Source organism: Esox lucius, chromosome 5 (genome assembly GCF_011004845.1).
Source record: "Esox lucius isolate fEsoLuc1 chromosome 5, fEsoLuc1.pri, whole genome shotgun sequence".
In the NCBI taxonomy this organism is placed as follows: domain Eukaryota; kingdom Metazoa; phylum Chordata; class Actinopteri; order Esociformes; family Esocidae; genus Esox; species Esox lucius.
In genome coordinates, this window is record NC_047573.1 from 14,060,059 (window position 1) to 14,073,208 (window position 13,150).

At 40.4% G+C, this 13,150-nt stretch overlaps 1 protein-coding gene across 1 annotated transcript in view; it reads left to right on the forward strand.

Annotated features, from left to right (window-relative positions):
- Positions 1-13,150, forward strand: part of LOC105026579 (glutamate receptor ionotropic, NMDA 2C) — a 61,248-nt gene that overhangs the window by 13,625 nt on the left and 34,473 nt on the right. The window contains exons 4-6 of the mRNA XM_034292062.1: positions 3,004-3,273; positions 3,393-3,529; positions 3,681-3,779. Of these exons, the coding sequence (XP_034147953.1) occupies positions 3,060-3,273; positions 3,393-3,529; positions 3,681-3,779 (450 nt within the window). The 5' untranslated portion in view covers positions 3,004-3,059. The remainder of the gene's footprint in view (positions 1-3,003; positions 3,274-3,392; positions 3,530-3,680; positions 3,780-13,150) is intronic.

Below are 13,150 nucleotides of genomic sequence, written 5' to 3' on the forward strand. Positions count from 1 at the left end.
GCAAAATTAACTTTTCCCGGCAGATTCATCACATCTCCAGTTGACTTAAACACCCTGATTATTGCACTAATAGTGGAGATGTGTATTTCTAGGATTCTAGCTACTTTATTTTTACAGCTCTATCCAAATTAATAATGGTCAGCAACCTCTTGTGTTATTACATTTGTGTTTTTTCTGACCGTGTTGGGTCAACTCATATTTCTACCAATTTTTAAGAAGTCTGGTATGACTTGTATGACTCATTAGGATTTTAAAATCCTAATGACTAAAATGCACATAAAATATATTAAAAAAATTATGTATATCAAAGTGTGAACATATTTCAATTAGATTTGGATCATATGAATTCAGGGGTGCCAATAACCATGAACCACATTTCCCTGATCATTTTTTTTATATCTTGATTATCTTGATATCTTTACTTGGATTTCACAAATATTTAGATTAAGCTGATAATCAAAAATGCAAATTTTTTTCATAGCTTTGTTTGCTAATACCAATAATTCTGGGAGGCACTGAATATGTATATTTTACACAGTGTGTGTGCTGATCTCACTGACCAAACTCTTATAAACATAACCACTTTGGGTAGCACAGGGGACAGACACTTGGAGCCCCTGGGCAGTGCCATGACCTGATGTGTGAGGGAGAAGAATGAAACATGGATTGAAGTTCAAGTCCGGCACTCATGCAAAATGCCCAACACTGTACCATAGTTATCTTAGTCTCTGGCCTTGATCAGCAATGAAAACATGTTTCGTAGTGAGTAGAGAGGCTCTTCACGGTAAACAATGGATACCATGGATCTGGAAAGATTCTGTATGGGGAATGTTCTAAGATCTCTTTCTAAATCATGAAGTATTTAAGAAAACGGCTCAGTTTTAAAAGCAGGAGTGCCATTCAACCACTACCTTTTTGAGATTTTTTATTACTTGTTCAACCAAATATCTTTCTATGAGGGTCGTATATGTATGAACAGAACAATTCCTACTTTTTTTATCATACAATGTATCTTCTAATTCCATATAGTTTTTGTTCTCAATCTCAATAATGGACGGCCATCATTTTGGACAGGACTGCAACTAAGGTCTACATAGTGAGCTTACACTGCCTATTGTCTGTCTCTAGACATGCTCATATCCTGCTATTTTCCTAATCCCACTTTCCCACTGACTCTCAGTTGTGAGAAAGCATGATCATTATTCTGCAAAAGAATCACAAGCTAACACTGTTGTTAATCTGTAGTGTCCATCACCACCTAGCTCGGAGTATACAGATAATAGTGTTATCTGAAACCAGAATGTCTGCTTTCCAGTCATCTCCTCTAAATGACCCACACCCTTTTTTCAGTTTACTTTTTCTCAACCATTCTCTTTGACTGCCTCTTTTGCCATCCATCCTACTTCAGTGATCTAACTGTCTCTCTATCTGATATCTATTTGGCCGCAGGTTGTTTCTAGTTCAGATCATGTGACTGTAAATATGAAATGTTCATAATACTGTATTTGCTAAATAAAAATAATAACACTGTGTCTTGTATACTGACCACCACATTGTTCACCTCACAAACTGGCATCGGCACACACTACATTTTTCACACGCAAGCATGCACACACATTTGCAATATGTGTATGTTGAATGCATTAATTGTTGTTTGTGGGATTTAACAGTGTCTATCAAAAACTGGACAGACAAAGCCTTTGTGCTTGTTAACCTAGATGCACAAGCCCCCCTCTTTCAACACACCCACCCACTCCGACAAACACACACATACATACACACACATACACACACTGTCCTTTGCCAGATGTGCCGTTGGCGTGGTGTGTCTATGTAGTCACCGCTGGTTAATCTATCTATTTGATCTCTGGTACTCGGTAAGGCCTTCCTAATCACCTCATATCTAACATCTTACAGCTCCTGTCTCCAATCTCTTTGTTCTAAAGCAGACCAAATGGCCCAATGGCTTCATAGAATAATACACAGTGGTTGTTTTGGTGTGCAAATGAAGAATGGGACTAAAGCATGTAATTGCATAAGTGCTAAGAATAGAACTGTCATCAGATGTATCCTTTCAACTCTCTTTCAAGCCTCTGTTTTGGTGATTTTTTTATGTCCTTTAACATGACTTTGAATGCTCCTGCCTTTGAGGCTGTGTGATATATTTTACTCATATCCCTGCAGTTGTTCTGCACTAGTTACTGTACACTGTGTCTAAAAGGCCCAGAGTAAAGTTGTTATCTGACTAAATAACATGAACAACATGGGCCAGAATTCAGTCCTCTCATGTGTCCTGTCCAATCCCATAGAACGTCAACAGTCCAAATCTGCATGTACCTCTAGATTTTGATACATATTTTACGGACATCCTCATCCAATGAAATTCCATAAGTGTGGTGAACTTGATTGTCTGGTAGCTTGCTGTACATATTGAGAATGAATGTAACTACTGACGTTGTATTTTTAGAAGATGATCTAGAAGACCATCTAGAAATGACTAGTGTTAATGTTTGTTGGAGGTCAGAGGTTCTGTACACACACAGCTGTGTACTTATATGTGCGTCAAAAAGCGAGGAGTGAAGGTGAAGAGGTGATTACAGTCATAACCCAGAGAAAAGGATCACATGTACAAAGAAAGATACACAGACATGCACAGATGCAGGCAAACACACCCACACAAACACACAGATATTTCTATGTCAGTGTCCCAGAAAACAGGACAGTTTTTGCACCTGTCAGTTGACAAGGTATCTGCTTCTTGTCACACCAGCTAGCAGATTGTCAGTGATGTAGCAAAGCGTGTGTGGTTTCATTCGGTGTGTGTGTTATGGCAATGAACAGAATTAAGAGATAAGAAAATGCAACTTGAATGCACTGAAGGATTATCAGGCATTATCAATTGTCACTATACAAAAGCTTATTGCTCGTCTGACTAGTGCTCTCCATTCTCTCCCTCTCCAACCCCCCTGTCTCTTCTCGTTGAAACCTCTATCCCACCTGCAGCTCTTCCCCTCCGCTTCCTATTCCTTGTCTTCCTCTCCAGGCAGTGAGGTGCTGACATGGCAGTTCCTACAGGACAACCACTCCCTAGTCTGCCATGTACTCCTGTTTTAATCCTCCTCCTGCTCCTCCTCTCCTCCCCTCTTCCCCTCCTCACCCGCCCTCTCACCCCCCATCCCTCTATTAATGTGGCTGTGGTGTTCAGTGGCTCTGTTTACCAGAATGAGGTCAGAGGTCGTTTGAGCAGAGAGAACTTCGCTGACCTTCCCCTAGGTATGGACCTTTACCAGTTTGGCTGCTGCACAGTACAGCATGTTTTTTTTAAATAAGTGTTAAGTGTTCTTAACTGTACTCACTTCTGAATGTGTCCTTCCTTCCCTACCCCTCCTCAGAGGTGAACCCGATCACGGTTCTGGTTAATGACACAAACCCTCGCGCCCTGTTGACGCGTCTATGTGAAACCATGGCGACAGAGAAACTGCATGGAGTCGTTTTTGAGGACGATGTGGGATCAGGAGCAGGTCCTCAGGTCAGTCAATTGATTTAGGAGAAAGATTACCTCAGACACTGACCTCTGTTTTTAGGAGTATTGTAAGAAATGGTATTTGAAATGGCAGAGGAGGTTCAAAATATAATCTATGTTGTGCGTTGCCTTAACAAAAGCACACTTTGTTTCCAAGGTTGCTGAGGTGGCTCAGATCTTAGACTTTCTGTCAACTCAGACAGCTCTACCCATCATTGGCATCAGCGGCGGATCTGCTGTCGTCATCCCTCATAAGGTAGTTCACTCTAACTACAGCCTGACTGACATAGACCTGTTTTAACACTGTTGAGTTTAAGCACATCCAAATGAATCCATGTTTTTATTGCAGAGGCATTTTTCAATGCGATCAAGAGGAGGGTTTTGGAGGGATTTAGTGCTGACGTAAATCTGAGTTTCATCAGCATGGCTGTGGAATTCAAGGTTGACGTGATAGAGGATCTGACCAAGGAGAATATCTAGATAAAGAGTAAGGGCCACACAATAGAGGCCAGAGTAACACCTTGTGTAACTGTGGCAGATTCTGGGGTGTGGGATTTGACATGTAGTGCGTACAGTTTGGGATATGAATGCAGTCAGGAGAGTGCGGAGTCCTCAGCACTATGATGGCAATTTCAAACATCCAAATGGTTTACGAAAATGGTAGGTAAGCCAGAGGAAAACTCTATAGCACAATCAACAGCTTTATTACTTGCAAGGAGAGAGTACACAGTCATAAAGTAACCGTGGAGAGTCTCAAAATATAATACAGGAAAACCATGAATACAGAAAAAGGGGTGTGGTAATATACTGCACAGCTGTCCTACACTCACCTAAAGGATTATTAAGAACACCTGTTCAATTTCTCATTAATGCAATTATCTAATCAACCAATCACATGGCAGTTGCTTCAATGCATTTAGGGGTGTGGTCCTGGTCAAGACCATCTCCTGAACTCCAAACTGAATGTCAGAATGGGAAAGAAAGGTGATTTAAGCAATTTTGAGCGTGGCATGGTTCTTGGTGCCAGACGTGCCAGTCTGAGTATTTCACAATCTGCTTAGTTACTGAGATTTTCACGCACAACCATTTCTAGGGTTTACAAAGAATGGTGTGAAAAGGGAAAAACATCCAGTATGCGGCAGTCCTGTGGGCGAAAATGCCTTGTTGATGCTAGAGGTCAGAGGAGAATGGGCTGACTGATTCAAGCTGATAGAAGAGCAACTTTGACTGAAATAACCACTCATTACAACCGAGGTATGCAGCAAAGCATTTGTGAAGCCACAACACGCACAACCTTGAGGCGGATGGGCTACAACAGCAGAAGACCCCACCGGGTACCACTCATCTCCACTACAAATAGGTAAAAGAGGCTACAATTTGCACGAGCTCACCAAAATTGGACAGTTGAAGACTGGAAGAATGTTGCCTGGTCTGATGAGTCTCGATTTCTGTTGAGACATTCAGATGGTAGAGTCAGAATTTGGCGTAAACAGAATAAGGACATGGATCCATCATGCCTTGTTACCACTGTGCAGGCTGGTGGTGGTGGTGCAATGGTGTGGGGGATGTTTTCTTGGCACACTTTAGGCCCCTTAGTGCCAGTTGGGCATCGTTTAAATGCCACGGCCTACCTGAGCATTGTTTCTGACCATGTCCATCCCTTTATGACCACCATGTACCCATCCTCTGATGGCTACTTCCAGCAGGATAATGCACGATGTCACAAAGCTCGAATCATTTCAAATTGGTTTCTTGAACATGACAATGAGTTCACTGTACTGAAATCGCCCCCACAGCCACCAGATCTCAACCCAATAGAGCATCTTTGGGATGTGGTGGAACGGGGGCTTCGTGCCCTGGATGTGCATCCCACAAATCTCCATCAACTGCAAGATGCTATCCTATCAATATGGGTCAACATTTCTAAAGAATGCTTTCAGCACCTTGTTGAATCAATGCCACGTAGAATTAAGGCAGTTCTGAAGGCGAAAGGGGGTCAAACACAGTATTAGTATGGTGTTCCTAATAATCCTTTAGGTGAGTGTATGTCAACAATACATGTTCCCTTTCTTCCATCAGTGCCTAGGTTTTACCCAAAAGGGCAGGCTGTCCCGCCACTTTACCCCAGGGTACTAAAAAGACTCTAGGTAATCCTTTTCAACTCAGAAGGGACACTCACCACCTGGACAAACAACAGACACACTGATGGTTTAAACAGATAAACAGATTGACGGATTAACGGAGGACCCAATGATCTACTGATATCATTCAATGATGACCATAAACAGACACCAGATCCCCCTCTCATTCCTTTTTTTATTTAAACATGGGGAATCAGTACTTTAATCAGTAACTCCTTTATACATTTTGAGAATTAAGAATGCATCAGTTCAAGAAATTCCATGACAACACCCCGACCGCTAAGCCTGGCGAGGACAAACTGATTGCTCAATGTGTCAAAAGCAGTACTCAGTTCAGGGAGAATCAGAAAATTGAGGGCACCAGCATCAGGAGATGAGAGGAAGCCATTTGACAACTATGAGCAGTGCTCTTTCCCAACAAGGGAAGTGTTGGAAACCTGACTGGAGAGGCTCACATACTATAGCTTGTTGGTAAGCCTATGAGTTTTTAGTTGTGAAGAAACATTCCTTTCCAGGGTCTTGGCATGGAACAGAAGGTTGGAGACGGGGCAAAATCTTATTGAAGATGGTGGTGATTAGTTCAGGATCCTTTAAGATGGGGGTGACTGCAGCAGTTTTGTAGATGTAAGGCACAGTTCAGTGGGAGAATTTGATAATGCATGTGATGTATGGACGGAGCGGCAGACTTAATTTAATGAGAACGGTGGAATGGGGATCCAGGGAGTAAATAGTGGTATTGGTTGACATTATGAATTTGGAGATGCAGTATAGTCGGAGTCACTTGGGGCAAATGTGGAGAGTTGGTTTCAAGGGTGACGAATACAAAGTTGACCGGGGGATGGGTGGAAGATGGGGATTGATCCAATAGGAAAGAGTTTATTTTTTGGTAATCTTGTCCTTCAGAAATGAATTAAGCTGAGTGGAGGGCTTCAGGAAGGCCTCATCATGGGACTAAAGCGGTTTGTCCTCCTTTATCTTCACTTTGTCCCTAATTCATCCCCATCCCTCCTCAAACTCATCTAATCCCTTTCCTCTCCTGTTCTTCCATCTTCTCTGGCTCTCATCACTCTTTCCTTCTCCTTTCCATCTCTCCCCCTCTCCACCAAGAGATGTGAAGCTTTAACACCTGCCATCAACACCCTGTATTTATAGTACAGACAGTAGCACTCCCTCGCACACATACAATATAGACACACATGCATATGCATGCACACACACACACACGCACAATCTCACTCACGTGGCAACGCCTAGCCTGGTACTCAGATTTAACAGGGCACACTTGAGACACAACACAGCTGATATGTCCGAGTGGTAAGGAGTGAAGATCTGTAAATCAGCACCCTGTCTAGATGTGATGATAGATACAAGATACAACCAACATAAAGAGATGATGATGCTTTTCAGAAACAGGGATTTATTGATTGGAATTACATTTGTGATTAGAGACTATAGCTTAATTTGGTGTCTATAGACTATAGCCTACTGAGTCACTACAGCAAATTCCCCAGAACAATTAATCGATATATTTTTATTTATACATTTCTTTTTTACCTCAGCTTAAAGGTAAAGACCCCTACCTCGCCTAACACTCTCTCAACTATTACACACTACCAATCTTCTCTCTCCCCTGCCTCTCTATCAGAGAGTTGTTTCTCTGCCCTGCTCCTCCAGTTCATAGTTCAGATATGCCCGTAATTATCATAAAATCAGCAGTTTCTCCAGGTTCACTCTGCTAGGAAGGAGTTTTCAAAAGGACTAAGAGACAGGGCTGTGAAAAAATTCTAAGACCATGAATATCACTGGCGCATGGTTAAGATGATCATTTAGATGTTTAAGTTGTATGGAAGAACCAAGACTCTGCCAAGATCAGGCAGTCCCTCCAAACAAACTGACTGAGGAAGTAGGAGACTGATCATGGAGACAACCAGGAGGCCAAAAGTGTGCATGTGCCAATAATATCACAATCCCTATACAAATCTGGCCTGTATGGTAGGGCGACAAGAAGGTAGCCATTACTCACGTAACCCCCATGAATCCCATTTGAAGTATGCTCAAAGCACAAAGGAGATTTTGTAGCTGTGTCAAAATATTTTACGATCTGATTAAAGTCAAATAGATTTCTTGTTCAGATGAGATTTGTTTCATACATAGTCAGACGGAGTGCAGGAATGGAATTTGTGTGCTAAATCACATAGGTCAGAATGTGTACTGAAGAGCGAGCAAGGTCTGAAAAAAAAGAATGGATTCATGTTTTGTTTCATTTCACCAACCCTCCTTGCTGTACCGACATGGCTGTGCTTTTAAGATTGAGCCATTGGATTTCTTTCAAAGATGTTCTTATTGGCAGACATATTAATAAATGGACAACCATTTTTCCAAATTCTAAAAGACTTAATCTCTGGTATTGTGGTGCTGCTTTGGCATGGTGGTGCTGCTTTGTGCTAACTTCAGATTAGTTAGACAACTAAATTCAGATTAATAGTTTTTTGAAGTGATCATACATGGTAATATTTAATCATACAAGTATGAACTTGACAGTGGAAACTGCATCAGCAGTTTTTTCCTTCCCTGATGGATATCCTGGTGAAATGCGTTGAAATACAGATCAAAGAACAATTTACTTACTGCATTTGGAAATGTTATTAGTTTTATTAGGACCAAGACCGCAAATAAGTATGCTTATTCCATTTACTTGTCCTTCTTCCACAAACAGTGGCTTTGGGAATATGCATGTCTCCTGTACATTATATCTTGCATGAACAGAGGTTTTATTTATCAGTCTTCAAACACCTTAAACAAACACAAAGTTCCTTTACTTCAGATTCTGGCTACTGAACGTTTAGAAGAAAAAAAAGTTGCACGGAAAGTTGAGTTTCTTCCTTCCCTTTTCTTTCCATATAACACTTGAGGATAACTGATAACCTGTCAGTCTGTGTCTAATTAGAGTGTAGATAACCCTTGTGTCTTCTTTAACACAGTCTAACTGACAGCTTGTTAGAGGCTAAGACTTACTTCTCTGAAAGATGAATCACTCACTGACACACAATCAGCCAGGGCTTTTTTTAGCAATAATATGGAGGGACAGCTAAAATGGCCTATGTCTATGGCTGCGTAAATAGACCGCTAAAGGTGTATGTTCAAGACTGTGTAAATAGACCGCTAAAGGTGTATGTCTAAGACTGTGTAAATAGACAACTAAAGGGTCTATGTCTAAGACTGTGTATAGAGACCACTAAAGGGCCAATGTCTAAGACTGTGTACAGAGACCACTAAAGGGTCTATGTCTAAGACTGTGTAAATAGACAACTAAAGGGCCAATGTCTAAGACTGTGTAAATAGACAAGTAAAGGTTCTATGTCTAAGACTGTGTAAATAGACAAGTAAAGGTTCTATGTCTAAGACTGTGTAAATAGACAAGTAAAGGTTCTATGTCTAAGACTGTGTAAATAGACAAGTAAAGGTTCTATGTCTAAGACTGTGTAAATAGAAAACTAAAGGGCCAATGTCTGTGGTTTGGCAAGACTGGCAGTGGACACTGCTTAATATAAAAAACATGAAGAATTCTTCGGAAACATCCTGTACATATGGGTCTAGGGTGATCTACTCCCCACTCTGTCTCTGATCTTTGTGAACTCATCAGGAGGATATCCTACAATAGAACAGGTGGGGAGGTGTGTGAGCTTCTATTCATGGATAAAAGGGTTAAATTGTGCTTGATTATCAATGGCCCCTTCTGAAAAAGATGATGAGGATGATGTGTATCTTTGATGATGTTTTTTGGTATAAACAGACCCTGTTCTTCAGTCTTAGTTGTCAATTTCAGGTTTCTGTGTTGCTCCTTTATCCTCTATCCCTGATCTATCCATTACTAAAAAACACTTGAAAATGTATGGGGGTTGGCTGGTACAATGATAGGGGAGGATATTCAATCTTTGTCTCTAGCTTTTGGAGGGTTTTGTTTTTCGTTATTCACAGGGGAGGGTAGCATGTTTTTTCCCTGTGTTTTACATGGTTTGCTACAGGGGTCCACAATAAAATAAATAAATGTTCATGATGCTTAGAGCATGTACTCCATAAAAAGAAAGGTTCTTAAATTGTTCTTCCTCAAGCTCTTAATACCAGTGTAAAAACAACATTTAAAGTTTTGTATTATGAATTAAATAAAAATGTAAAGATTTTTACTACCAGTCAAAAGAGAGTGTCCACCTTTTTGGGGATAACTACATATGACCTAAAACTCAAAAAAAAAAAAAAAAAAAAATGATCCATGGTTTTTCCATCTTGAAAAAGTTAAATGAGTTTAACCAAAACCACTATCATAATATTTCCTGTGCTGACAGGCTCTCTTGGATGTTTATTTTTATAATTGTTTGTTTCAAACTTTTTTTTGTATGTAGATTGAATACTTCATATTATAATACTCAATATTTCTACAGTTTCTTTTATCTGGTCTATTGCATCCATTACTGAAATGGTTGTTTCAGTATAGATGTTAAAGCTAGTCTCTTAATTTTGTCTTCCCAAAGCTGGCAGTCAATTTGAATACTGCTCACTGGTGAAGATAATTCCAAATGTTGGATATACTCACTCTGGCTAGATTCCATCAGGGATTATGCATCACTTTGCAAGCCAGTGAAATAGGACTTGCAGGCCATAACAGACAAGTAGCCAGCAATTGAATCATTTATTTTTCTATGTCAGTTGGCACTCTCGGAAAGGTAGCTTTTAAAAGGCTGCAATGCCTAAAACATGTATGAAGACAGGTGAATTCATCCGTGTAACCAGATTTACATATTTGTGTTATCAGTTGTCACTGAATTGATAGACTAGCCAGAAGTGTTAAAAATGTTGTTGGATATTATATGTTGTTGGACATTATCCTAAAAGGACTTGGTATTATTCGGGCTGCTTTGCTAACCCAATGTTATTCCCTAATTCTTATGATCTGCAGATAACAGTTGTATTGTACAAGTACAAAAGGATGCAAATGAACAGCTTATTTTACAGATTCCGTTCCCAAAGTTCACCAAAACAGCACCTTGTTTGAGAACAACCCATCACTACATTGGTTTTGTGTTGTTTATGTCCAGTTTATTGGGCACAGGGGAATAATGCAAAAGTGACATTTAAAAAAATGTACCCTACCCCCCCCCTTTTTATTTTTTTTACAATATTTTCACCATGCACTCTGTCAATATCTCATAAAACCAGGGCTTAAAATGACATGGGTTATTTTTTATATTAACTGAAATAATAGGATTCTGATTAATATCAGTTACATGATACCTTGCTAGAACAGGCTTATAAACTCTGGTGTGTGTTCCTTTGTTTTATCTCTACACTGAAAAGGTTCCTCCTCATATGGCTCATATGGTTGCCCCAGAACCTTTGAAATGTCATATAATGGTTATTGAATTGTATGGAATCAGATATGTCTTTTTCATAGCACACAGCACGATGGCCAGTGTTTGGCGGTGCATAGCTCGTAGCCCTGTGTGGTATTGACTGTTCAACAAAACCATGAAGTCAATGTCCACGTTTATAAACATTGGGTGGTTACGGCAAGTATTATTTGTGATTATTTAATGATGAGGGAGGTTGTGTGAAAAATGCATCCTCCTGAAGAGTTTGTGCTGGCCAGTCACCAGTCTTGAGAAGAAACCGTTTAATATCATAGATACCTACAAGCATTGGACAGTTACAGTTGTGCTCAAAAGTTTGCATACCCCTTGGAGAATTGGTAATCTATGTTCCATTTGCACAGAAAACATGAGTTAGCAGGAAAAACACGTCTTATATTTCTTATGGGATTCGCATTCAACTGTAGGTCATAACAGAATGGTACAATCATAAAACAAAACATGGCAACAAAGGAAATAAATTAACTTACCCCTGTTCAAAAGTCTGCTTACCCTTGGTTCTTAATACTGTGTATTGCTCCCTTTAGCATCAATGACAGTGTGCAGTCTTTTGTAATAGTTGTCTATGAGGCCCCGAATTCTTGCAGGTGGTATAGCTGCCCATTCGTCTTGGCAAAATGTCTCCAGGTCATGCAAAGTCTTTGGTCATCTTGCATGAACTGCACATTTGAGATCTCCCCAGAGAGGCTCAATGATATTAAGGTCAGGAGACTGAGATGGCCACTCAAGAACCTTCATCTTCTTCTGCTATAACCACTGGAGGGTCAACTTGGCCTTGTGCTTAGGGTCATTGTCATGCTGGAAAGTCCAAGTCCAAGAATGCAAATAGTCTGCAAGTATTTTCTGTCAGCCAGCACATGCTGCATTCATCTTGCCATACATTTTCACACGATTCCCCATGCCTTTTGAGCTCCCACACCCCCAAAACAGCATTGAACAATCACCATGCTTCACAGTGGGGGTGGTATTCTGTTCACTATAGGCCTTGTTGACCCCTCTCCAAACATAGGCGTATGGTTGTGACCATAAAGCTCCATTTTGGTCTCGTCACTCCAAATGACAGTGTGCCAGAAGCTGTGAGGCTTGTTAAGGTGTTGTTGGGCATATTGTAACTGGGCTTCTCTGTGGCATTGGCTCAGTAAAGGCTTCTTTCTGGGCAGCTCGACCATGATCAAGTATTGTCGTATTGTGCTACTTGAAACAACCAGACCGTCTTTTTTCAGAGCAGCCCATATTTCTCCTGAGATTACCTGTGGGTTTTTCTTTGTATCCCGAACAATTGTTCTGGCAGTTTTGGCTGAAATCTTTCTTGGTCTACCTGACCTTGGCTTGGTATCAAGAGATCCCTGAATTTTCAAATTCTTAATTGATTTAACAGTACTGACTGGCATTTTCATTTTTATATCCTTTTCCATCTTTATAAAGTTCCATGACCCAGTTATGCAGGTCTTTTGACAGTTATTTTCTGGTCTCCATGGCTCAGTATCTAGCCTGACCAGTGCATTCACTTGAGAGCTAACAAACACATTGACTATTTATACACAGACACTAATTGCAATTTCAAAAATAGAAATTCACCTTTAATTGCGATTTTCACCAGGTTACATGCAGCTCTTCTACTGTATGCTGCTACATTAAAACAACATTTATGTGATCACCTAATGTAGTACAGTTTAAAATCCCCTGACTACAGAACTCTAATACTGTGCTTTCTCCGCTTTCAGCCTTTCCTGAAAAGACTGAGGGAACTTGCGCTCAATAAGCTGGTGAAGGATGATTCATAATTCCATATATTTGTAAGGGTTAGGAAGGCATGATTGTTTTTATTTATTTAGATGCACATGTGAGACAGAGAGACAGAATAGAAAAAGAGGAGTTTGGGGGCATAACAGACCGCATTTGTGTCGGTGCAGTATTGATATAATGTCTGTCCTGATGAAGATGTGACCTGTCTGTCCTTCTACTGGGAGTTGATATTAATGTCTGTCCTGATGAAGACGTGACCTGTCTGTCCTTCTACTGGGAGTTGATATTATTGTCTGTCCTGATGAAGATGTGACCTG